The sequence below is a fragment of the Ambystoma mexicanum genome, chromosome 2q (genome assembly GCF_040938575.1).
Source record: "Ambystoma mexicanum isolate Mex_15411 chromosome 2q, UKY_AmexF1_1, whole genome shotgun sequence".
Classification (NCBI taxonomy): domain Eukaryota; kingdom Metazoa; phylum Chordata; class Amphibia; order Caudata; family Ambystomatidae; genus Ambystoma; species Ambystoma mexicanum.
In genome coordinates, this window is record NC_090924.1 from 703,492,032 (window position 1) to 703,517,152 (window position 25,121).

The 25,121-nt window shown below is 45.6% G+C and overlaps 1 protein-coding gene across 7 annotated transcripts in view; it reads right to left on the reverse strand.

Moving 5' to 3' along the window:
- Positions 1-25,121, reverse strand: part of KMT2C (lysine methyltransferase 2C) — a 2,745,351-nt gene that overhangs the window by 1,870,268 nt on the left and 849,962 nt on the right. For all 7 annotated transcript variants that reach the window (XM_069647923.1, XM_069647922.1, XM_069647921.1 and 4 more), the window contains one exon: positions 11,005-11,169. In XM_069647923.1, coding sequence (XP_069504024.1) covers positions 11,005-11,169 — 165 coding nt within the window. The remainder of the gene's footprint in view (positions 1-11,004; positions 11,170-25,121) is intronic.

The following is a 25,121-nucleotide window of genomic DNA, read 5'->3' on the forward strand; positions in this document are numbered from 1 at the left end:
CAGAAAGTAAAATGGTTAGAAGCGTTTCTCAGTAAATGGGAGGACAACTAAATCCTCCAATGAAGTCTAGATAAGACTTTCCCAGCAGTACCAGTGTTGTACACCAAGCTACCACCTATGAGGGACAAACAATATCAAAGGCAATGGACTAGAAGAGTGCCTTCAGGGAGCCAGGACAGCCAAAGTAATTTGGGACACAGTCTATGGATATGATGCACTTTTTGGATCAACATCTTGCACAAAGTTAGAGAGTTCTGAAAAATCACGTGTAGGGCCACAAGGTTCTCAGTGAACTTCAAAGGACTGGCCATTTGCTCACTTGGGAAGTAAGAAAAAAAACCTGGCCTGGATTTTGAATGGAAATTACTTATTGGTGCCTCAGAACTTTGTGACATTTAACATGGCAGCCAAAATAAGCAGGCGAGTGAAAAATACAAACTTATAAATCTGAACTCATACTAGACAGCGAGACAGTTGAAGATTTGTTAGGAGTTCTTACTACATAAGGAGCCAAAGATACACTGATTGTGCCGAAACTATTAAAGTTGCGATCTTAAAATTGTATGTACATGATCCACTGATCAGCGCCTAGAGATGCATCGAATTAGAAATGATTAATCCAAACTGTTCCAGTGAAAATTGATAAAAATCCGTAGAATGAGAAAGACAGCTCGCACAAAGATGGGGATTGAATGTGGATGTAGACAATCAAATATCACACGTGTCCAATTTTATTAGGGTACATAATGTTAGAAATGTTCATGTGTGCAAGAGTTATGTTTTGGTAAAAATCAAGGTGTGAGTTCCTAAATCCTGTCATAATGATGACAGCTCTGATCAGACTGCCAACCAGGACAAAGGCACATGCCTGTAGCCACTCACAGACATGGGGGCGGGGGTGTTTTTGAAGTTCTGCCCACGCCATAAAGTTTGTAATGTATAAATATAGGAGTTTCACTACACATAAGACACACTGCTTGCTGAATCATCCAGATGTCCGCGCAGCACCTTATTCCAGAACTCTTCATCTTGAAGCTGACCCCAGAATTCTTAAAAGATCCAGATTTCTTTTCAGAATCCAGACTTAGCACTGCTTAACTCTTGTCAGCTTGACCCAATTGCAAACATACATAACTTAAAAGAATAATTCTGAGTCAGCTTGGCTTGCTACCATTAAGGCTTGCCCGCTGAAACTTGCATCCTGTCATCTACCGTGTCCAGTAACCACAAGGGCCCATCCTAATCCAGCCTGAGGCGCAGTCCAAAATTGACCGAACCGCGTCACTGATCCAAATACCTCCCAAGGTGCCTTGCTGTCAGTAGAACTGACCCAACCCTATGACAGAACCGGACGGTCCAATTTAATTATAAAGGACTGCAAGTATAATAGGAAGAACAGTGACCCATAATATATTTGCATTGTATTATCCCTATTTCAACCCATCCCATCTTTAATTCAGAACCCTAGCATTGTTAGAATCCTTCTTGCGCTGATTTTCTCATCTGTGTTACAAAACCATAACTCCTTAGTGATTTCAAGTAACTAAAGTAAAACCCAGAAGAAATTGAGGACCCATCACGTGAATGGTTGCGCTGGCCAGGTAGCCATGAAGATTAATGACTATGAAAAGAGAGGCCGCACCTATTTTGCAAAAACGCCTCCCATTGAAACCTCTTTAACTTCAATTTTAAAGATAGAAACGAAATTTCGCACTGATACCTGGGAGTATTTGACACGTTTTTCTCCAATATTGCATGGTAAAAGTTTGCCGCGAGTTTACAAAGTTCAAAGGTTTACATGTGTCTTTTGCCCATTTCAAAGTGCTTCTTCCATCCCATCTTGATATGCAGTGTGTATTGTGGTTTATATTATAGCTCATGTGTGTTAGGAACTTTTTAGAGTTGCTTTCCTTAGATTTTTTCTCAATTTAAGCATTTTTGACCATTGTGCATTATTTTACAAAACCATTTTTCATCTGTCATTTTAAGAGAGTCCATTTTACAAAACGGTGTTCTCTCTGGTTTGGGGGAAGGAAGATTGCCTATAAACTCTAGAACTCGTCGTTCATTCCTGAAAACCCGCCGATTACTCCATTGGTGTAGGATTGCTCATTTGTATTCAAAATCTTTGCAGGGGGAATCTTAACTTAAGCGCTATCTGTTCACAAACCCAAACTGTTCTTTTTCCTGCGTTTTCTATTCTGCATCATTATAAGTGAATTGAATTGCTTTGCTTAGTTTCTAAATTGTATTGTCACCGTTGGGTGATTGCTGATATATGACAATGCATTACTTACCGTAAAAGCATTTCTGATGGTTGTATCTGCTTAGATTCACATGCTGTGCATAGTCCGACATCCAGTGGTCACTGCAGAGTATTGCATTTTGTTTTTCGTAGTCGAAAAGGGGACGTCGACAATAGTGTACCCACAATCCCTCACGCGTCGAGGTCCCTCCGTTTGTATTTTTTCTGCCCTGAGGGAGCCTATTAGACGGGAGTACAGAAAAGAGGTATATAAAAGAAAGTCTATGTTCCTCCATCCGAGCGGGGAGGAAGGGTGGGCGCATGTGAATCTAAGCAGATACAACCATCAGAAATGCTTTTACGGTAAGTAATGCATTGTCTTCTGATGTTTGTTAATCTGCTTAGAATCACATGCTGTACATAGACTAGCGAGCAGTACCCAGAGTTGGAGGTGGGTTGTGAGAAGGAACAGTAGAGAAAAGATGTCTTAACACTGCTTGTCCCACCTGGGAATCAGATCTAGAGTGGGCATCTAGACAGTAGTGTTTTGTAAAGGTGTGAACAGAACTCCAGGTTGCCGCTTTGCAAATGGACTCCAGAGGGACATTTGCAATGAAAGCTATGGAAGCCCCGGTGCCTCGAGTGGAGCGTGCTCTTGGCTTGAAGGGTAGTTCTCTCTTAGCAAGAGTGTAACAGAGTGATGCATTTTACAATCCATCTAGAAATAGTGGATTTCGAAACTGCATCTCCTCCTCTTCCTGCTGCCACAGAGACAAAGAACTGATTAGTCTTTCTCAATGGTCTATTTCTTTCCATATAAAACATCACTGCTCTGCGAACATCCAGTGTATGCAGGCTCTTCTCACCTAAGTTTGAGGGATTTTGAAAGAAAGTTGGTAGTTCTATTGACTGGTTGACATGAAATTTAGAGATACATTTTGGTGCAAACCTAGGATGTGTGCGTACAACCACCTTCTCCTTATGAACTGTAACAAATTGGTCTAGTACAGAGAGCGCTTGTAGTTCACTTACTCTCCTAATGGAGGTGATAGCCATTAGAAAAGCAGTCTTAAGAGTGAGGTCTTTAAGTGTTGCTTTGTGCATGGGTTCAAAGGGAGACCCCATGAGCCTGGTTAGTACCACATTTAGGTACCATCCGGGAGCGGGGTTAGCTATGGGAGGGTGGATCCTCTTCACTCCTTCCATGAAGGCTTTAATAACTGGGACTTTCCACCATGACACTAAGTTGGGAAGTGGTGTATGCAGAAAGTGCAGCTAAATAGACGTTAATAGAGTTAAACACCAAGCCTGAGTCTAGTAGGTGAGTCAGGTACAGAACAATGTGTGTGGGAGAGCAGTCCACTGGGTTGATGCTCCTTCCCCTACACCAGATGACAAATCTTTTCCATTTGCTAGAATAACAGTGACGAGTGTTAGGCTTTCTAGCCTCCCTGAGAATGTCCATGCATCTCTGCAGGAGTTGTAAATGTCCAAATTCTATGATCTCAGGAGCCAGGCTGCTAAATTCATGGTCTGAGGGCATGGATGTAGTGTCCTGCCCTTGTCCTGTGACAGCATGTTGTACGGGCAGGGAAGTTTCACTGGAGGAGATAGGGACATCTCCATCAAGTGAGCGAACCAAGGCTGTCTGGCCCACATAGGGGCCACAAGTATCATGGTAACTTGTTCCTGGTGCATCTTGTGCACTATCTTGTTGAGAAGGGGAGTCGGGCGGGGGGGGGGGAGCGTTAACAAATTTCCCTGACCATGGTATCGATAGACAGTTCCCCTTGGATTGGTTCTGGGGGTACCTAGAGGCGTAATCTTGGCATTGCGAGTTCTCCAGAGTTGCGAACAGATCTATTTCTGGGAATCCCCATTGTGTGAAGACATCGAAGACTGTCTTCGTGTAGTCGCCATTCGTACTCGAAGGGCAGAGGGAAGTCTCTGCTGAGTTCGTCTGCTAGCAGATTTAGTTCCCCTGGTACATGTTGTGACAGTAGGAACATGTGTTTGAGAGCCCACTTCCAGATGTTCTGGGACAGCTTGTACAGTCCTGGAGAGCGAGTGCCCCCCTGCTTGTTGAGGTAGTACATGGCTGTGGTGCTGTCCGCGAGGACCATCACCGTCTTCCCTTGCAGGTGTGCCTGGAAGGCTTTCAGTGCCTTGAACACAGCTAGTAGCTTCAGTAAATTTATGTGCTTGGATGCTACGCTCGGAGTCCAGACTCCGTGAGCAGTCTGATGGGATAGGTGAGCCCCCCCCCATCCTGTGAGGGATGCGTCTGTGGTTAGAGTGGCTTCCACTGCGGGGGTGGCAAATGGTTTCCCTATTACCAGGTTTTCCTTCGACCACCACCGTAGCAAGATAACCAAGGCCTGCGAGACCACCACTAGATCGTCCCATTGTCCGCTGGCCTGACACCACTGGCTGTTGAGCCACTCTTGCATTGGGCGCAGGCGCGTGTGAGGTACCAAATACATACATGACACCATCATTCCTAGTAAGCGCATTGCTTTGCGTACCGTCACCTCTCAACCGGCCACATATTGAGGGATTTGAAACCGCATGTTTTGGGCCCTCTCGTTGGAGGGGAAGACGAGGCCGTCATTTGTTCGAATTAGAGCCCCTAGGAATTGTTTGATCTGGCTGGGGTCTAGGCTGGACTTCTTCTCGTTGATGGAGAAGCCCAGTTGAAACAAAAGGTCTACAGTCTTTTGGGTATTTGAGAAGCATGCTTCGTAAGAATCCCCGGTTATGAGCCAATCGTCGAGGTAAGGGTATACTGGGATGGACAACCTGCGCAGGTGGGCCGCTGCCACTGCCAGTACCTTCATGAATACCCTCGGCGCTGATGCTATGCCGAAGGGAGCACTCTGAACTGGTAGTGTTTGCCCTCTATCATGAACCTGAGGTATTTCCTGTGCGCTGGCAACATTAAAATATGAAAGTATGCATCTTTCATGTCCAGTGCTGTCATGTAATCTCCCTGTGAAAGCAGGGGGATTACCTCCTGTAGAGTCACCATACAAAACTTTTGAGGTTTGACAAATTTGTTCGCTCGGCGCAGATCTAGTACAGGGCGCATGGTTAAGTCCTTTTTGGGTACAAGGAAGTACACTGAATAAATACCTTCTGTTACCTGGGATAGAGGCACAACCTCTATAGCTCCTTTTTCTAGTAGTTGGTCCACTTCATGAAGGATGACGAGGTGTTCTGGCGACATGCGTCGTCCCCTTGGGGGTCTGTACGTAGGGGAACTGTTGTATTCTATACAGTAGCCGCGGGCTATGGTTGATAGTACCCAGCGGTCTGATGTTATACCCTCCCATACTGGAAAAAAGGATGTTAACCGGCCCCCGACCGGCGAAGCATGGGAGGGGACCCGAATCTTTGAGTCATTTGGTGTTGGTGGCTTTGGAACCTCTAGGGGTAGGACCCCGACCTCTTCCCTTGCCACGAAGTTGTCCTCTTTGGTTATATTGTCCACTGGTGCCTTGGTTAGAGGACCAGTTACCTGCAGAGTATTGCTGCTGCTGCTGCTGTTGCTGCTGCTGGCGTTGGCCTCGAAAAAAATGTTTGTTGCCATAACCACGTTTGTTGGGAGGCCTTGAAATTTGATCTAGTGTCTTGATTGTGTCAAATTCCTTCTTTGCGGTCTCTAGTGCCTCATCCACCGCCTTACCAAAGAGGTTTGCATCTTCTATAGGTTTGTTAATAAGAGATGCTTGTGTCTCATGTTTAAAGCCTGAATTGCGTAGCCATACATGGCGTTTGAGTAGGATTCCTTGAACTAGGGAACGCCCAGCCGTCTCTGCAGCATCCAGAGTATTTTTAATGATGCTTTGGTTGACTAAGGTCCGTTCAGTCACCGTGGCTAGAAGGCGAGTACGTAGGGGTTCCGGTACCTCCTCAATGTCCTTACGTAGTTTGCTCCATTGTGCATCTGCATAACTTGCCAGCAAAGAGTTGTTGGCATTTCTTGCATAAAAGGCAGCTGAGGCTGTGATCCTCTTTCCTAGGGCATACAATTGTTTACCCTCTTTATCTGGCGGTGCCTCGCTAGTTGACAGCGCGACCCCTGCTCTCTTCCTGGTATTTATCACCACTAAGGAGTCTGGTACAGAGTGGCTCCTGATGTATAACGGGTCAGATGGAGAAGGGCTAAATAATTTTTCTATCCTCGGGTTGACCCCTCTGATCAACGCGGGAGTGGATAGTGAAGGAATAATTTGTCTCTTTACTGCGGCAAGGAGGGGAATGGTTTGGCTGATAGGGGGTTTCTCCTTAATGATCTTTTCTACAAAGTCGATGTCAGAAGTTTCCCCGGTCTCGATCTCGAAATGCGCTGCTGCCTTGTGTAGGAGTGCAATAAAGGTAGGTTGATCGTCTATGGGAGATGTATTCCTAATAGGTGAGTCTTTGGGTGGGGACAGGTTTATGTCTTCAGGGTCTGAAAAGGCTGATGGGGACTGCCAGGGCTGTGAAGCGCCTTCTTCTGGGTCTTCTCGGAAGCCCCCCCTCACCCATATCCGGGTTGTCTTCAAAACCTTCCTCCTCTAGGTTTTGTTCCCCTCCATTGCCTAAGAATTCGTCATCATCCTGAAAGTGGGGGTCCTCTTCAGTGAGGTCATATAGATCTACATCGTCTGGGGGGGGGTCCAGGGGGAGCAGCAGGGGGGTGGGGGTACTTGGCCCTGGGATACTCCTGAGGTCCCTCTCTTGATCTCTTGGGTGTTGGAAGGTTCTGAGTCTCCATAAACCTCTCCATTTTGTCCATACAGAACTGGAGTCTTTCTAGGGTTTCTTGAGGTACCCCGGAGCGGTCAGGGGGAGAAAAGGGAGGACCTTCCGTTAGAAAATGCTTCGACTGATCCCCATAACGTCGAAGAGAGGTTCCCCTCACCTTCTGAAAAGCCTTCTGGTAGGCTAGGAATCCCTCTTGACGGAGCGGGCGGTTCCTGCCTTCCTTCTGACGGGTGTTTCCCGGGCCTTATTAGCGGTAACCAACATCTCTTTCGCCGTCTGTCTCTGGCTATCGGTGGAAATAATCCTCGCCAGGCTCTCGACAACTAAACTGTCTGTCGAGGGTACCTCCAGCGTCGACGTTACAGGCGTCGCTTGCTCTACGCCGACAGGTGCTCTCTGCCAGTGCGCGTCGTCTGGAGGTTTAGTGATAGCGCCCTTATCTGGGGGTAGCCCAGTCGCTAGTCGCATTTGCGGTTGCGAGGGGGGCTTCAGACTCTTACGGTCTGAGGAGGTGACCGGTAGGACCTGCGTCTCCTTTGGCACCAATGCTCTCTTCGTCTTTGATGAGGAAGAGCTGTGGGTAGTATGTTTATGGGAGTGTTTTCTGTGTGCGTCCTTGTCGCCGGGGTGTTCATCCCCATAAGCATGGCGTGAGCTGAGCTTGTCGGGGCCGGGGACGGATGACGAGGAGCGTGAACGCTCCTTAGAGAGGTCTACGACTTCCGAAACGGATGTCGGTTTGTCACATTCCTCGTCACTTGCGGCGGCAGACCTAGACATGGCGTAGGCTGCCCACCTCTTGATACTACGGTCTTTCAAAGTCTTCGGCTTAAGGAGCCGACAGGCCGCACAGCCGTCGTCTTTGTGGTCGAGGGGCAAGCAACAGTTACACCGTTTATGCTCGTCGTTCCAGGTAAATTTGGCTTTGCAACGTGGGCAAAACCTAAAGGGTGTCCTCTCCATAGCTGAGGAACAGATTGCATGTGACAACAACCCCGAAGGAAAGGCATTCTCAAAGAGAAACAATAAATGTCCCACAACCCCACTCTCCCTACTGAATTTGGCTGTCGAGGCCAGGCCACATGTTCGGCGAACGCCGACCAACCTCCTCCGTCGAAGGCACCGCCGTCGGAGATCTTGATCGACGGTGAACAGCTTTGCAGCTACCACGCCGAAGGAGGGATGTAAGTAATAATATAAGTTAAGGGCGACCAAAGGTCGAATAAAGTTTTTTGCAATGTCTCTCGAGGAGCTCGGCGTATAGGCGACCAATATCTGGGCGGAAAAAAACAATCTGAGGGACCTCGACGCGTGAGTGATTGTGGGTACACTGCACGTCACTATAGGGAGTTACAGACACGCCTTGTCGACGTTCCCTTTTCGACTACGAAAAACAAAATGCAATACTCCGCAGTGACCACTGGATGTCGGACTATGCACAGCATGTGATTCTAAGCAGATTAACAAAGATCAGAAATATATATATATTGAACTTGTAAGTGATTTTGATTTAAATAAATATTTATCTTTACAAACTAGCCCGATTCCTGGTTCAGTGTGACCTGCGGGGGTTAGGGGGTATTTTGAGACTGGTGTGATATGAGTGGTATATCATTCAGAATATTGAACTTATAGACAAAAATAAATAAGTGTTTCATTGCACACTACATTGCTAGGCGGGACCTGGGTGAGTACCCAATTGTCACACTACCAACTTGTGTAGTACAGACCTATACCAAAAGGTGGGTTACCTAATAACAAGCAGATCAGTGTTGTTTAGTTTCACACACTGAGACTGCACCAATTCTTACCCAACAGATTCTTATATTATACAGCAAATAGAAGAGAAATGATTCCATTAAGGCACAAGGTTTTCAGCAGTGTAAGCCTGTTATAGATTTTTTAATGTTATCTGTTGATGTTGTCCATTCCACACTGTTCTTTTTTAGCATTTATTGCCCTTTTATTAAAGTGAGGTAATTTCCAAAATGAAGTAATTTGATTTATCAATTAATTTGTAACCAATTGAGTGGTGTATTGTATTCTACAATCTGAGCATATCATCATGGGTTCCAAGGAGACCATCAATGTCTATTGTACAGGCTCTTTTCGAACTTGTCTATCAGTCTCCCCCAGTCAATGATGGCAATGCAGTCTGACAGTCTAGGAACAAGTGAACGCCATTCAGGAATAATGGCAACATGCTATATGGATCCTGTGGATATTAAGGAGTGTTGCACAGTGCCTTCTGTGCTACTGGAGGGGAAACAAAAGCATCAGCTGGGCTATCACTGTGCCAGATGTCACTTTCCCTTGGGGTTTGGGGAAGGGACTTGCGGCCAGCAAACCCATCCCGCCCGGGGAACCAGCCATTGATGTTCACCCTAGAATGACTCCACAATCCACTTCTATGCAGACATCACCGTTCCACTTTTTGACCAGCAAAGCTCCACTGCTCACACCCCTCTGCTTCTTTGGCACCAGGTGTCAGCTGAACACTTGCCTCTATATCTTTCACATCAACAAGTTAATTATTACAGAGTGCGGTCTATTGAATCAGAACTTATTTCTATCAACATTTCTTAGCTGCCATTTCTGCTGCTGCTGGCTGGAAGGACCCAATCACTCACTGGGGTTAGGCAATGTTTTCCACTAGTGTCCATCAATTGCTGGTGTTGCCCTATTTTACAAATGATTTGCACCTGACCTTTCTGTGAACTTTCTAGCATGAATTATTCGTAATAATTTATTATAACCACTCTCACAAGAGGTCATTTTTAATTCAAAGTTATGGTTAAGGGCACAGGGAGTACAAAGAAAGACTTTCCAGCAGACCGCCTAGCCACACATCAAATCAGCCTATTTTTAAACACATGGAGGGCTTTTCAGTTTCTGATACTCTTATACTTCAAAGCCGACCAATAATCCTTTAAAACACGAACTCTATATCTATCAATATGCATAAAATGCTCTGGTATGTTTCGGCACTCAGTTGATTCAATGTATCAGTTTAAGGTGCCCTCTGCTGCCCAAATGGCAAAATGCACCTATGTGCCCTTCCACTTCAACAGCAGATATCATTTTAACAAACAGAATGAGCATGGTTCTACATGATCGCAAACATTCGGAATAATTTCAAGTTACTTCTTTCCAACCCCACTTCTCTTCACACAGGGCATAGTGGTTCCAGTGTCAATGAACAGTTAATTGCTGGCTCAATGCTTCAGTCTCTAAAGAGCGAAACGATGTAGGACGAATACCTCTTAATGAGCTTAAAATGTAAGTAGGTGCTGTAATTATGCTGCTAAGCAATGTTATTCCATTAAGGGGACTCTGCAATGGACACACTGCAATGGAACAAGCTTGACAATTACGCTTCTACAAAGACATCGTAGTGGTCAGAGTAATCGATGGATTAAACGTAGATACTGTTCCTATACCGCGCGTACATCTAATTCCACCTGATACAAATATGCCTTTCAAAAGTAAAAGAAGACAGTTTGCTATACGTTTAGCTTTTTCAATCACCATTAATAAGTCACAGGGAAAGACTTGAGAGATAATCTGGCTATATCTTCTGAAAACTATTTTGTCACAAGCAAACATATGTTGCTCTCTCAAGAGTTCGATCAGTCGGCTCATTAAGTGTTGTATCTGAGAAGAACGAGATTGTTAATTGTGTTTACAATGAGATATACAAGTGAATACATTAATACAAGTGTAATAATCTTAATAACTTTCCGTAAATGCCAGAACAACGTATGTTATGCCGGGAACAGCTAGTATTGAGAATTGGGCTTGGAAAGGCAAGCAAAACTGCATAAGGGTAGGAGATTTCAGAAGGAAAGATTAGTGCCAAGCAGAACATTGTAAAACCAATTATTATGGCTGTTATGATGCCTCATCCTTACATGTGCTGTTCAATTAACCAAGTCTCAAGTACAGGAGGAAACACTTAACAACCGATTCGCATCAACACAATTTTTTTAAGCCAATATAAAGGAGCTCACCTATCGCATTGCCTGCACTGAAGAATGATTTCTTGTTCTCTGTAGTTGCAGCAGCAGATCGGACAAGTTGATAGACTGGCACAAGGCGCACACTGCGTATAATTATTCTGCCACTCACACCTAATACCGGGGGTGAGAGCTCTACAATTTGTGCACCACACACACCTAGACAAAAAATAAAATACAGAATGATTTACTTCTCAATCACAACGTTTTTCTCAAATATTATGAAATAACAAAAGGAGAAAATTCAAATAGGGGGGAATGATTCATCAGGTGCTTCAATCAACAACTTTTGAGCTGAAAAAAATACAATCTTGATTTTAAAAAAAGGGCAAGCAAAAATGTATGCTCTGGCTGTGCACAGCAAGGTGTTCTCTTTTTTGCAAATCCTTGTTTCCCCAAACATGCTGTGAGGAAAGTTCAGGGCTTTAGGTTTTTAGGTGTATCAAAGTGTCTGTGAATCTGCCTTTCTCATAAGTAATGAAAAAGGCTTGGTTTCCACCTAAATGCAAAAGCAGAATTGTGTGTTTCCTCTAAACCCCTTCCACAATCCTAACCTCTGCTTCATGCACGGACCCACCGCCCCATTTACCTTTATTTTATTTCCTTCATTTATTTCTGCACTCCCAACCAGCACTGATGCTCTGCTGCTCACTCTCGCATTGTCAAAACTGTTTTCCATGTTTGTCAGGGTGCCCTCCTTAAGCCGTCCAACATGCCCTGCTACCATAATGGGGCCACTTTTGCTGCCTGCCTTCCACCCATCCTTGCATTAACAGAGAAAGATGGTAACAGAAGGCATAGGATTGAAAAGAACTAATGGTAGGAAAGATTTTCTTTTTGATGCTTTCCTCAGACTTCTGTGTGACACCTGTTCTTTTTGGTTTGTTTTGAACACTGTCCTGACTTTTTGGACGAATGCAAAGCCTTCTACTTTACTTCCCTGGCCTATTTGCTCATCCTTATGGGAAAACCAATCAATCCCTAAGACGATCAGTACTGAGAGACAATGTGTCTCTTTGTGAATTTCTTGTATTACAATTGCACACATCACCTTGCAGTTAGGATACTTTCTATCTTATCTTTTCATATAATGGCTTTTTGGTTACTTTGATAATGTGGCTAAGGCAAGCTTGGTAGTGGCAGTGATATTTTTACCATCTTTGATCTTTACTTGTGTGCTTTTGCATTTACCGAAAACAGCTACTAAAGGAGGCTAGCACCCCAAGATGGCCGTGACACAAGGTTTTTCACTTGTTCTTTAGCCATATTGTTATTTGGCCTTCCTGCCTTCTTTATACGGAATGCCTTTTCACAGGGAAAGCAGTGGCTTTCAAGTGCTATTGGGCGGTTTGAGGAGAGGGCTGGGCCTGTCTAGTCCCAGCATTGGGTAAGATTTTCATATATAAGATGAAACTTCCTGACCTGTGTCAACACCAGAACCATTTGCTTGGAATTAGTAATTATTTTACCTTGTGCATAGGTGAGCGGGAATCTTTTTCCCCTCTCACCTAGTCATTTACTCTTTTTATGGGTGACCGTTTTATGTCTCTGCTTAGTGCATGATTGGAGTTATAGTTTCCTATAACTTTGGTCTGACTTTAATGTACTATGACAGCAGGCAGCATTTTAAAAGCAGTGGCTGCCTTTTAATTCTCATTGTTTCTTGGTGAACTACTGTTGCAAAGTAGAAAAGTGGAAAAGTGGAATTCCCATCCGCTTTACATTTTCTATAGCGAGCCAGCACACCCCACCGTAAGTGGAGTGCTTGGGGGGATACAATGTATCCCCTTTTTTACTTACCTGGTAGCATTTATGTTACAATTTCAAGTTTACTTGAATGGCTGGGGCAGTGGTTTTACCATAGTGACATTTTAATCATTACTCGCAAGCTGTTAAATCTGCCATGGTAATGCACAGGAGGGCCACAATTCTGATAGAATGGTGGACCCATTTTTGCCAATTCTCAAGTTCTTGTTGTTTCGGAGGTCTTCCCCTGCCATTCTAAGTGGGAACGACCTCAGTGGAAGTTTTGTCTTCGGCAGGAATCCTATGTATTCCCCCGGCCAGGCTCCAGAGTGTCTGAGAAGGCAGGAAGTAAGGGAGGAGTCCAAAACTCAGCAGCCCTTTGTCTTCCACCTTGCTTGAAAGGAACCAACTCCCAGTGGGGGGGCTAGCTGATTGGACAGCCACACCGCCCGTTTCTGTAAACTGCAGGGAGAGATTACAGAAGTTGTGCTGAAGTTTCTGATAAATACTCTGAACCTGGAAGCTGCTGACAAGTCGACCACTGGAGCTTAAACCGAAGGAGGATGAAGAAAATGACAGCTGTAGCGGTTTCCAGTGACTGGAGAGCCTGTCCGAACCCTTCCTTCAAATCGACATGGGGTCGCAAACACTACTCTTACCCAGAGGCTGCCGAGATCCATTAGTCTCAAAAGGACCTACATTTTGAGCAATCCCACGACGTGCTGTGACCTTGCTGGGCTGCAATACTCCAATACCCTGGGACCCGAGCCATTGTGCGGTGCATAGTCCGAATCCGTCCGAAACTTGGTTGCCTCCTCCTGGTTCTCCAGAGACCGGATTTGAGTCCTCATAGTCCCCGCACCAGAGTGCCGGACCGAGAGTGAAGAGAAACCGGCCAGCGATAATCATTCTTCATCTGGCTCATGTGAAAAGGCGCCAAATCCACAGAGCCGCCAAAATCCATGAAGTATCTGTTGCTGGAATCCTCCTCTGACGACTTGCTGCTGCAAGTTCCCATCCAGTGTCCAGTTCTTTAGTCACCAGACCAAGAATCCAGGGACCAGGTCCAGTACTGTTGCATCCGAAAAGCATCCACACTGAAGCTCTTCCTTTCTCATAAGGTAGTGTGTGGGCTTGGGTATTACCTTAAGTCTGGTGTGCATCCTGTGAGGCTGAGAGTGATTTGTGGGGTTGGGAGTTGGCCATACCACTTGCCCAGGCCTATTGCTGGAACACATATCGGGATCCTTCTCAGAAGTCCCTTGTTAGGTAAGATTTTGACAGAACGGATAAATCTTCCTGACCTGGGTCAACCCCAGAACTTATTGCTGTGCTAGTGGGATATATTTCCTTAATATCTCAGTGAGTGGGAACCTTTTTCCACACACAGAATCTTTAACTCTTTATGGGTGTCTTTTTTTGACTCTCCATAGTGTCTTTAAAGTTATGCTCTTTAACAACTTATTGGCAATTAGTGCCTGTTGTTGCTGGGTTGCCCTAGGGGCTCCTTTTAACTTTCTTTGGCTAACCTTGAGAGAACTACAGTTTACAAGGGTAGAAAGGATCTTTGGATCCCTTTTACATTTTATTCTATGAAGCCAGCACACCCCACCTTATGTGGAGTGCTGGGGAGATACAATATATCCCCTTTCACATTAAAACTAACAATTCTGTTACAGGGACAAGCTTACCTTCAATGGCTGGTGGCAGTGATATCTTATATTAATTTGGTGCACCTTTACCGCGGGCTGTGTTCACAGCTGCAGTAAATGGCACCCAAGGGTGATCATTTTACCAAAATGGCCCCAGTCTTTTTTTTGCCATTTTAGTGTTTGTTGTTTCTTGTTCCTTCCCCTTACATCCAGGGTAGGACATTCCTTTGTGTGATTTTTATCTTCGGCAGGAGTCCCTTGGATGCCCCGCCCAGGCTCCAGTCTGTCTGTGAGGGCAGGAAGCAAGGGAGGAGTCCAAAACTCCCCAGCCCTTGCCTTGCTTGAATGGGGACAAATCCCAGTGATGGGCTGGCTGTCCTGTTTGGACAACCAGACTGCCCCTTATAAAATGTGGGGAGAGAATGCAGAGGTTGTGTTGTAATTCCTGATAAATACTGCGAACCTGGAAGAGGAAGAAAAGTCAACCACTGGAACCGAAACCGAAGAGAGATGAAGGAAACGCGGCTGAAACTATTACAAGCGAGCGGAGAGCCTGCTGTGTAACCGGAGCCTGCTGTAGCCCTTCCTACCAATCGACCTGGGGACTCCGGAAACAACGACCACAAACCAGAGCCTGGTGAGACCCACTAGACTCGAGACGACCTGCATTTTGAGCCATCCCAGACGTTGCTGAGACCTTACGTTGTTGCAATACACCAATACTCTGGGACCTCAAGCCATTGTGCGGTACACAGTCTTCGGAATTGCGAATCTCGCTGAAACTTCGTGGACATCCTGGTGGATCTCCAGAGACATGAATCGAGTCTGAAAAGTCCCCTCACCAGAGTGCTGGACCTTTGTAACAATGAGAATTCAACCGCGATTTTCTGTCTTCTTCTGTGCTGCTTGAAAAGGCGCCAAATCCGCAGAAACTCATTCAGCTGCGAGGGAGACCTTGCCTAGATCCTCCTTCGTCAAACCCTGCTGCAAAGTCCCTTCTGGGGTCTAGTTTTCAGTCACCACAACAAGGAATCTACTGACTGGGTATTTGGCTGCAGACCCTGGAGTCCTCCTACTTCAAAATCATCTTCAATGCTGAGGTACTGTGTTGGCTTGGGTATGTACGTACCTTAAGCCTGTTAATATTTCTTTGTAGCTGTGGGTTGGTTTCTGTGATGGCGAGGCCTCTCATCCAGTGCGCCCAGTCCCACTGCTAGAATCCTGCTAGGGTGTCTTCTGCGAAGCCCTTTGACCCTCTTCTAACTCAGAAGTAAAGTGCTCACCTGTTTGCTCAGTCTTCTAAGGAACTCTGACTTTTGCAACTAAAAAACCTATCCTGACACTGCCTGTTGGTCACTACATTCTAGTGACCCCCGCTCCTGCCACTTAGAACACTCATGCTCCAAGAACAAGGGAAAGACTTAAGGGATTGGGACTTTTGCCTATAAAAGAAAGTATGTGTTTCAAAGTTACTTACTTCTAAAGAGTTGGTTGGTAATTGTAACTCCAAGAGTTAATTACAGAATGTCTTACTTACCTTGGATGTGTGATGCACAATTCTTAAAAGTATGGTTAACATCTTTTCTTCCTTAGAAACTGTTTTGCCAGCCTATTAGAAAGTAGATGTGAAGGTATATTACTCTCCTGTGATTAGGTTGTACCCCTTCCCAAAAGTAAAGTGTTGGTTTCACCAGATTAGTCCTTTGAGGAGAATTGTACGAGTGTTCCCCAACTGGGTCTTGCTTCCCCTAACTTGCTGTTAGCCTGTCCAGAATAGGTCTGTATTAGTTTGTTGCCTACCTAGAAAAACTGAGTCATTCAGTAAAGTGCAACATTGGGTTTTACTTTCCCTGTGCTATCTAACCTAGAGTCTGTGGTTCCAACTGTCCCTGATAAGTCATACTTCAGGCATCCTTATAGCTGGGAAAGATCTAACATGGTCTTCTTGTGAGATATAAAAAGTATATGGGCTTTACTTACCTTGAGTTAGCTGTGTGCCATCCCAAAAATATGTTTCAGGAGTTACTGCTTACCCCAATCTGGGGTTCCCTGATTTCAAAAGCACCTGTAATTGAATATTACATCCTTAAGTTTTACTCACCTAGTATAACCTACCACAAAAGTTTTGGTTTTTTCTGTACCTGGAATTAATGTTCCACTATCCATTAAAAGTATATTGTCCAGTTGACTGATTGTGTGATTTGTACTGAGAGTCACTGTGTAACTGGTAGGGTCTACTGCCCTAGCATTACTGAATGTAATCTGAAAGTAAAGATTGGTTTGTACTCCCCAAGAATAGCTGTGACATACTGAATGTGTATGACAAGGTTTTGACGTCACTAAAACTACTGTTAGGTATTTCAAAGGTGGTCTATAGTTTGGTCTGTGTACCTTTAAGTATAGTGTTGTGTTTTTTAGAATTGTGATTTCATATAATGTGTTAGTACTTATTTAACCCTAGATTTATCTGGGCCTACTTGTATTTAAATAAATCCTTTATTTTCACATACATAGTGTTTCAGTGTTTCTTTGGACCATTTGTATTACAATGTCACTTTTACTGATTCTACAGCCCTCACTCCCTCCTAAAATAAGCCTGGCTGCTCTGTCTGCGCTACCATGTACTCAGGTGGTACAGACTTATACTAAGAGTCGAGTCTTGTACTGCCTCAGCGAAAGGTTTTACTAAGCTCTTAGTTGGACTTCAGAAAAACTGTGCTAACATCCCTGAACACTAACTTTGAAAGTGAAAAATTGTTTAAAGAAGATCTCCTATGGAACTTTGACTTTCCTGGAACTGAACCCCATCTCAACCTGCCTACAGCTAGCACCTAGACCACTAGGGTGCCTCTTCTGCCTGTGAGTGAACTCATGCAATAGACTAGATAATAAAGGATGTCTTCAAAAAGTATAACAAGTGTAAAAGTACTTAGTTGCTGAAAGAATTAGTGTGGTAACCATCTCTGTGAAAAGTTATAAAATGTTCTTAAATTATACTTCCCTTTGAGTTGCAGTGTGCCCTCTAAAAAGTATAGAAGTTGATTTACTTACTTTGAATGGTGTTTCCCCCTTCTGAAAAGTAATAAGTGCTGGTACTGTTTTATCATTTATTAACTGAATGAGTGTAAAATCTTACCAATAGGTGTTACCTACCTTGAAGAACATTGTGTTCTTCTTAAAGTGTAATTGGGTTTTGCTCCGTCTGATCGGATTTAAGCATACCTAAAAACAGTCTAGAAGTTAATATGTGTCTTATGAGTTGCTTGAAGCCCCTCTTAAAAGTATATGGTTACCTACCTTGAATAGCTGCTGCTCGTTTCAAATTGTAACACTGGGTTGTGCCTCCCTTGAAACTGCTTAGAGCATTTCCAAAATAGTCATAGGGTCGATTACATACCTTGAATAGCATTGTGTTCTTCTTAAAGTGTAATAGGGTTTGGCTTTCCCTGGTTTGATTAATGCATTCTAAAAAAGTTAGTGTGTTCATACGTCTCCTTGAGTAGCTTAAGACACCTCCAGAAAGTATATGAGTTGTTTGACTAGCTCTGAACTGAGTTCCAAAAAGTAATGTTGCAAGTTGTATATTTTAACTGGGTTGGTTAATTATGTGATTTCATAACTGAGTGTCAATGCATGACTGATAGGGTCTACAGCCCTAAAAATACTGACGGTATTCAAAAAGTATATCTAACCTGGTTTTATCCCCTAAGAATAGTATATTACTATCCTGAATGTATAACCTTAGGCTTGACTTGCTTCTATGCTCTCCTAAATAAGCTTACACCTTGGTGTGCATACCATAGGTATTGAATTGTTTATGATTGTGTTTATGATTTGATAGTACTTACCACCAAGATGTATTTGGGCATACTTGCATATATATGGGATACATTACTCACCGTAATCGTATTTCTGATGCTTGTATCTGCTTAGATCACATGCTGTGCATAGGCCGATATCTAGTGGAAGCTGCGGAGTATTAGTTTGTTTTTCGAAACTCGAAAATGGGCGTCGACACAGGGCGTGCCAGTAATACTATCCCTAGTGTGACATCCACTGTACCCATGATCCCTCACGCGTCTAGGACCGTCAGATTGTATTTTTTCTGACATGAGGTAGCATGAGGAGTAGCGTGAGTACAGATGATCCAAGCAGATAGAAGAGATAAGTTAAGACTGCAAGCATCCATGCGCCTTCTCTCAGAGGGGAGGATGGGTGGGTCGCATGTGAATCTAAGCAGATACAAGCATCAGAAATACGATTACGGTGAGTAATGTATCCCTTCTGAGGCTTGTGGAATCTGCTTAGATCACATGCTGTGCATAGATTAGCGAGCAGTGTTAGGAGGCGGGATTTGAGAAGGGTCATGAGCAAATAAATGTCTTAGAACCGCTTGTCCCACTTGAGTATCTGTCTTGGAATGGATGTCAATGCAGTACTGCTGAGTAAAAGTGTGAATAGAACTCCAAGTAGCTGCTTTGCAAATGGTGTCAAGGGGAACATTTGCAATGAAAGCCAGAGTGGCCCCAATGCCTCTTGTCGAGTGGGCTCTGGGCGTAAAAGGCAAAGTTTTGTCAGAAAGAGAGTAACATAACTAGGTACAGTTGACAATCCACTTGGAGATGGCACCCTTAGAGACGTGATCGCCCTCTTTGCCTGTGGCTACGGAGACAAACAGTTGATCTGTTTTCCTAAGCGGTCTGGTCTTGTTTACGTAGTAAAGGACCGCCCTACGCACATCTAGGGTGTGTAGTTTAACCTCAGCCGAGCTTTGTGGGTTTTGGAAGAAAGCCGGAAGCTCGATGGACTGGTTTACATGGAATTTAGAAATAAACTTAGGTGAGAACCTAGGGTGTGTCCATAAAACCAGCTTATCCTTATGAATAGTAAAGAAAGGATCCTGCACTGACAGAGCCTGAATTTCACTGACCCTTCTTATAGATGTTATTGCTACTAAGAAGGCCGTTTTATAAGTCAGGTGTTTGAGACTGCTTTTATGCATTGGTTCGAATGGGGGGCCCATGAGTTTAGATAGCACCATGTTAAGGTCCCATCCTGGTGGTGGGTTTAAATAGGAGGGTGAAGTCTCTTTACTCCTTCCATGAAAGCTTTAACCACTGGTATCTTCCACCACGACACCTTGTTATGGGATGTGGTGTATGCTGACAGCGCTGCCAGGTGTACCTTCAGTGAGTTAAATACCAGACCTGCATCCAGCAGGTGGAGCATGTATGTGACAATTGTGGAAGGAGTGCAATCAACTGGGTTGACTTGCTTATTCTGGCACCAGATAACAAATCCTTTCCATTTGTCAAATTAGCAGTGCCTCGTGTTTGGTTTCCTAGATTCTTTTAGGATGTCCATATTTCTCTGTGGTAATTTGAGATGTCCGAACTCTATGACCTCTGGAGCCATGCTGCTAGGTTCATTGAGTTGGGTTGAGGATGCACTGTTTGACGTTGGTGCTAGGACAGTAGGTTGTACCAGCCAAGGAGTTTGATGGGTTCGCACACCGCTAGTCTGCGTAGGTGTGGGAACCACGGTTGTCTCGCCCATATGGGAGCAACTAGGACGATCGTCATTGACTCTGTTCATCTTGTTGACCACCTTCCTGATGAGAGGTGTTGGTGGAAAAGCGTATGCAAACTTCCTGACCAGTTCATCCACAGGGTGTTCCCCTGGGAGTCTGGCTGGGGGAACCTGGATGCAAATCCTGGGCGCTGTGTTTTCGCTTGTGGCGAATAGGTCTATATTGGGGAAACCCCACTGAGAGAAGATGTCTTCTACAATTTCTCTGTGTAGACACCATTCGTGTTGCTCTGGGAGGGGATCTCTGCTCACAGCGTCCGCCATAGAATTGAGATCCCTGGAACATGTTGAGATGACAGGAAGATCTGAGTGCCCATATCCACATTTTCTGGGCAAGCTTGGACAGATTTGGCGAACGAGTCCCTCCTTGCTTGTTTAGGTAAAACATGGCTGTAGTGCTGTCCGTCCGGATCTGCACTGACAGATTCAGCAGGTAGCGCTCTGAATACTGCCAGAAGCTCTAGCATGTTGATGTGATTCTTGGCCACTGAGTGAGACCAGAGACCCTGAGCTGTGTGGTGGAGGTGGTGAGCTCCCCACCCTGTCACGCATACATCGGTTGTGACTACCGCCTGTATCTCGGGATCGTAAAAGGGTTTCCCCTTGGACAGATTTTCTCTTGTCCACCAGTGAAGGCTTTGTACCAGTGTTGGCAAAACGACCACTAGATCGTCCCACTGACCACTTGCCTGAGACCACTGTTTCGCCAACCATTCCTGCATGGGAGGCATGCGCAGGCGCACGTGGGGGACCAGGTAAATACATGACGCCATCATGCCTAGCAAACTCATTGCTTTGCGTACCGTTATCTGGCGACTGGCCTGATATTGCGAAATTTGCAGCAGTATATTCAAATTCTTTCCTCTGATGGAAAGGTCAACCCCTCTTGCGTGTCTAGGATAGCTCCTAGGAACTGTTTGGAGGTGCTTGGCACCAGACTGGACTTCTTCTTGTTTATTGAGAAACCTAATTCGAAGAGGTCTATCTTCCTTTGAATGTTTGTTCTGCAAATTACTGGGGTCTCCCCCGTGATGAGCCAGTCGTCCAGGTAAGGATACACCGGGATTGCCTTCCTGCGTAGGTGTGCCGCCGCCACCGCCAGTACCTTGGTGAATACCCTTGGAGCCGAGGCTATCCCGAAGGGCAGTACCTTGAACTGGTAGTGCCGACTGTCCATCTTGAAGCGCAAGTACCTTCTGTGGGCTGGGAACATGGAAATATGAAAATAGGCATCTTTCATGTCCAATGTTGCCATGTAATCCCCCTTTTTTTAGGAGGGGGGGGGATTACCTCTTGGAGAGTAGTCATGCAAAATTTTTGGGGGTTGACATACTTGTTTGCAGGCCGTAAGTCTAATACAGAGCGCATTGTCAAATCTTTTTTTTGGCACAAGGAAGTAAGTTGAATAAATACCCTTGTTTACCTGTTGTCCCGGGATGAGTTCTATCGCGTCCTTTGCTAGAAGATTGACGATCTCCTCGAGGAGGATCTTCTGGTGGTCCAAATAATGTATTCTTTGTCGTGGAGGGTGGTTTTGGGGACGCTCTAACAGTTCTATGCAGTATCCTGCGGGCACTGTGGACAGCACCCATCTGTCTGATGTGATCCCTTCCCAAGTTTGGGTGAAGTTGGAAATGCGTCCCCCTACTGGGGATGCGTGAGAAGGGACACTGAACGAAGTGTCATTGTTTTGGTGGAGGTGTGCCGCCGCCTCTACTGGGGCTGCTTCTACTTTTACAACATCCTCTCTTATTACCCCTGCCATAACCCTGGGTAGACTGCTGTTCCATTGTGTACCCTGCCCCTGGGAATAGTTAGACCCTCTCTGGGAATTTTGTCCGCGTGGGCGACGAAAATTGCCATTCCCTCTCTGGTTTGGGGGTTTATTGGTTAGTTGGCCTAGGGATTTGAGTGTCTCATTCTTGTCCTTGGCATTTTTCAGCGCGTCCTCGACCGCCTTTCCAAACAATAGATCCGGCTCCGCCAGTTTATCCATCAATGATGCCTGGGTTTCGGCTTTGAACCCAGACTGTCACAACCAAGCATGCCTTTTGATAACAGTACCTTCTGCTATCAATCTGCCGGCGTTATCCGCTGCATCAAAGGCTGCTTTTAATATGCAACCGGACACGGCTCTTCCTTCTGCCGAAACTCGTGCAAATTGGCTTTTTAAGGGGTCTGGGGTGGAATCTACGAGTGCCGCGACTTCTTCCCACTGGTGGCAGTTGTAACTCGCCAGCAGGGTGGTGGAGTTGGCAATCCTTGCCTGGTAGGCGGAAGTGGAGGCTACTTTCCTGCCCAAGCCATAAATCTTCTTGCTCTCCTTGTCGGGAGGAGCTTCCGATGATGAGGGTGTTCCCGCCCTCTTACATGTGTTTGTAACTACCAGGGAGTGCGGTTTCAGATGCCCTCTTATGTACAGTGGGTCTGTTTGGGCTGCCCTGAAAAGCTTCTCAACTCTGGGGTTTACCGCCCTAGTGAGATACAGATTAACAAGGGAAGGGTCTATCCATCTTTGTATTGACTTAAGGATAGGGATGGCCTCGGCAACAGGTTTACTTTCTCCCACTAACTCCTCGGCAAAGTGCCTCTCTTCCTGAGCACCCTGGGTGTCAATGTGGAAGTGTTCTGCCGCTCTGGACAGCACTTCATTCAAGAGAGGCTGGTTATCGACGGGGGAGTCGGTAACTGGGGGTTCTTTATCTACCGTGGAATCTAGCCTGTGGGTTTCTGGGTTGTCGTCCTCCTCTTGGTCCTCGTCATCCCCATAGTAGCCTGTCCCAGTTTGTTCTTCCAACATGCCCAAATCTGGATCCTCACAAAGGGATGGATCTCCCTGATATTGAGAATAGGGCTGTATACTGAAGGGGTCTGAAGTAGGAGCTTCAACCAGGGACTTCTTACTTGGGGGGTATAGGATCCTTAGAGCCTGAGGGAGTTGACCCGTCGGGGGGTAAAAGAGAGAAAGTGTTCAGGGTTTTTGGCATAGAAATCTGCCAATGATGACATCCTTGACAAGACTGTCTGTGTCATCACTAGACCATGCTCTTGAACTGGGAATGATTCTTTCTTGAAGGCCTTTCCCTGTTTTATCTTGACTAGGCCTACTGGTTTGAACAGGGGTCTTTGGCATAACAGAAGACCGAGACTTGTCCATCTGTTTATGTGGGGTAGAATGTTTTTGAGGTGTGGAAGGAGGCTGAGACTGCTTCCTCTGTTTTTCCCCTTCCCCGTGGGTGGAAGAGTGCTTACCCTGTTTTTTCGCCCCTACGGAGCCTTTCGACGCCTGGCGCCGAGGTTCGGGGGTAGTGTCCCCATCTCTGGAGTGCGGAGGTTGGGAATCGGGAACAGCCGTTGGGCGGCCTGTTGACGCCGACTCCTGAAGTGCGGTCTGGGGATAGAGATCAGCTTTGTCTTTGACAATTGAACCTCTGTTACCTTGGGGAGTGAGGCACTTCTGGCAACAGTGGATGGTTGCCTGGAGTCATGTAGTGATCTAGATCAAGAACGCCCAGAGGACACTGATTCGGACCGTTCGCTATGTGCCTCTTTCAACGTACTCGACGTGCGCGTCGAGTCTCGGTTGGACTTCATGTGTTTTGTGGAAGTGCTGTGGGTAGCGCTTGTGTCGCCGGGGGTCTTCCCCATAGCCGCCCTGCCGGACGACCTTCCGAGGTCGGAGACTTGCGCTTGGCTGTCAATTGACGCCACGTTGCCCTCGCCGTCCGAAAGCACGGCGTCGCTGCCATTTTGAAGGCACCCTCCGCTGCCATGGCCTCTTGAAGCCTGGCGTGGTGGGCCCAACGCTTGATCGAACGGTCCTTGAGTGTTTTCGGTTTGAACCTACTACACGCTCTGCAGTTAGCCTCAGAGTGGTACCTCGATAAGCAGAGATTGCACGTGGCGTGTCTGTCGACTCAAGGGTACTTGCGGTTGCACTTGGGGCAAAATTGGAAACGGGTACCCTCCATAGGCACCTTGTGGCAGCGGGCTAATAAGTGCAGGAATATATAAGAATGTACCTATATACCAAAAGAGTGTAGAGTATGTCTACCCCCCACTCTCCCTACTTGCAGGGCCGGGGGGCCAGAGGCTTTCCGAGGCCCAAATCCGTCGTGCAGCTCTCGACGGTCGATTCTTTCTCCGTGCCGGCGACGAGTGTGGATGTTCGGTGACTCGACGTTGGGGTGTAGAAATGGGGAAATATAACAATATTTTAGCAAAAGTATGGCTAAGGCCAGGGAACTCAGCGGAATGCGTCCTACCAGTATGGCGGGAAAAAAACAATCTGAGGGTCCTAGGCGCGTGAGGGTTCATGGGTACAGTGGACGTCACACTAGGGATAGTATTACTGGCACGCCCTGTGTAGACGCCCATTTTCGAGTTTCGAAAAACAAACTGTAATACTCTGCAGCTTCCACTAGATGTCGGCCTATCCACAGCATGTGATCTAAGCATATTCCACAAGCCTCAGAAATCTCTATACACTTTCAGATAAGTTCCTACATGAGTATTAGTTGTCTTTCCTATATTCCACTTGAAATGTCCAATGACGAGATATGAATAATATTGAGCTTCACATTGAATCTAGAAGCCTCAAAATACTATACATGTCCCGTAGGTCCGTGGAGCCTAACAAAAAATATATACAAGTAAATATCACATATTGGTAATCATTGAGTATTGGTATGAGTTGGTGCCCAACTTAATGTTAGATTTATTGAAATGCAAGTACTAAAAGGATAAGCTGTGCCAGTTGTGTTAGGAATTTTAAATCAGAGGATAGTTGCTGGATGATCCTAATCATCGCTGGCAAAATGGTAATTCACCTGTGATAGCACATTGTCCTTGTGTACTTGGACAGTAACAAAAAGTGAATAAGGAAAACCAAGAACCCATCAACATTGAAGATTTTGCAGCAGGAGGACTTCACAGACTGGTTATTTTGTAGCAGACCCTGGATTCCTTCTCGTGGTGACTGAAAACAAGACCTCAGAAAAGACTTTGCAGCAGGGATCGATGAAGGCTTTAGGCAAGGTCTCCTTCGCGGCTGAATGAGGTTCTGCAGATTTGGCGCCTTATCAAGGAGCACCGAAGACAGAAAGTTGTGGTTGAATTCTCGTC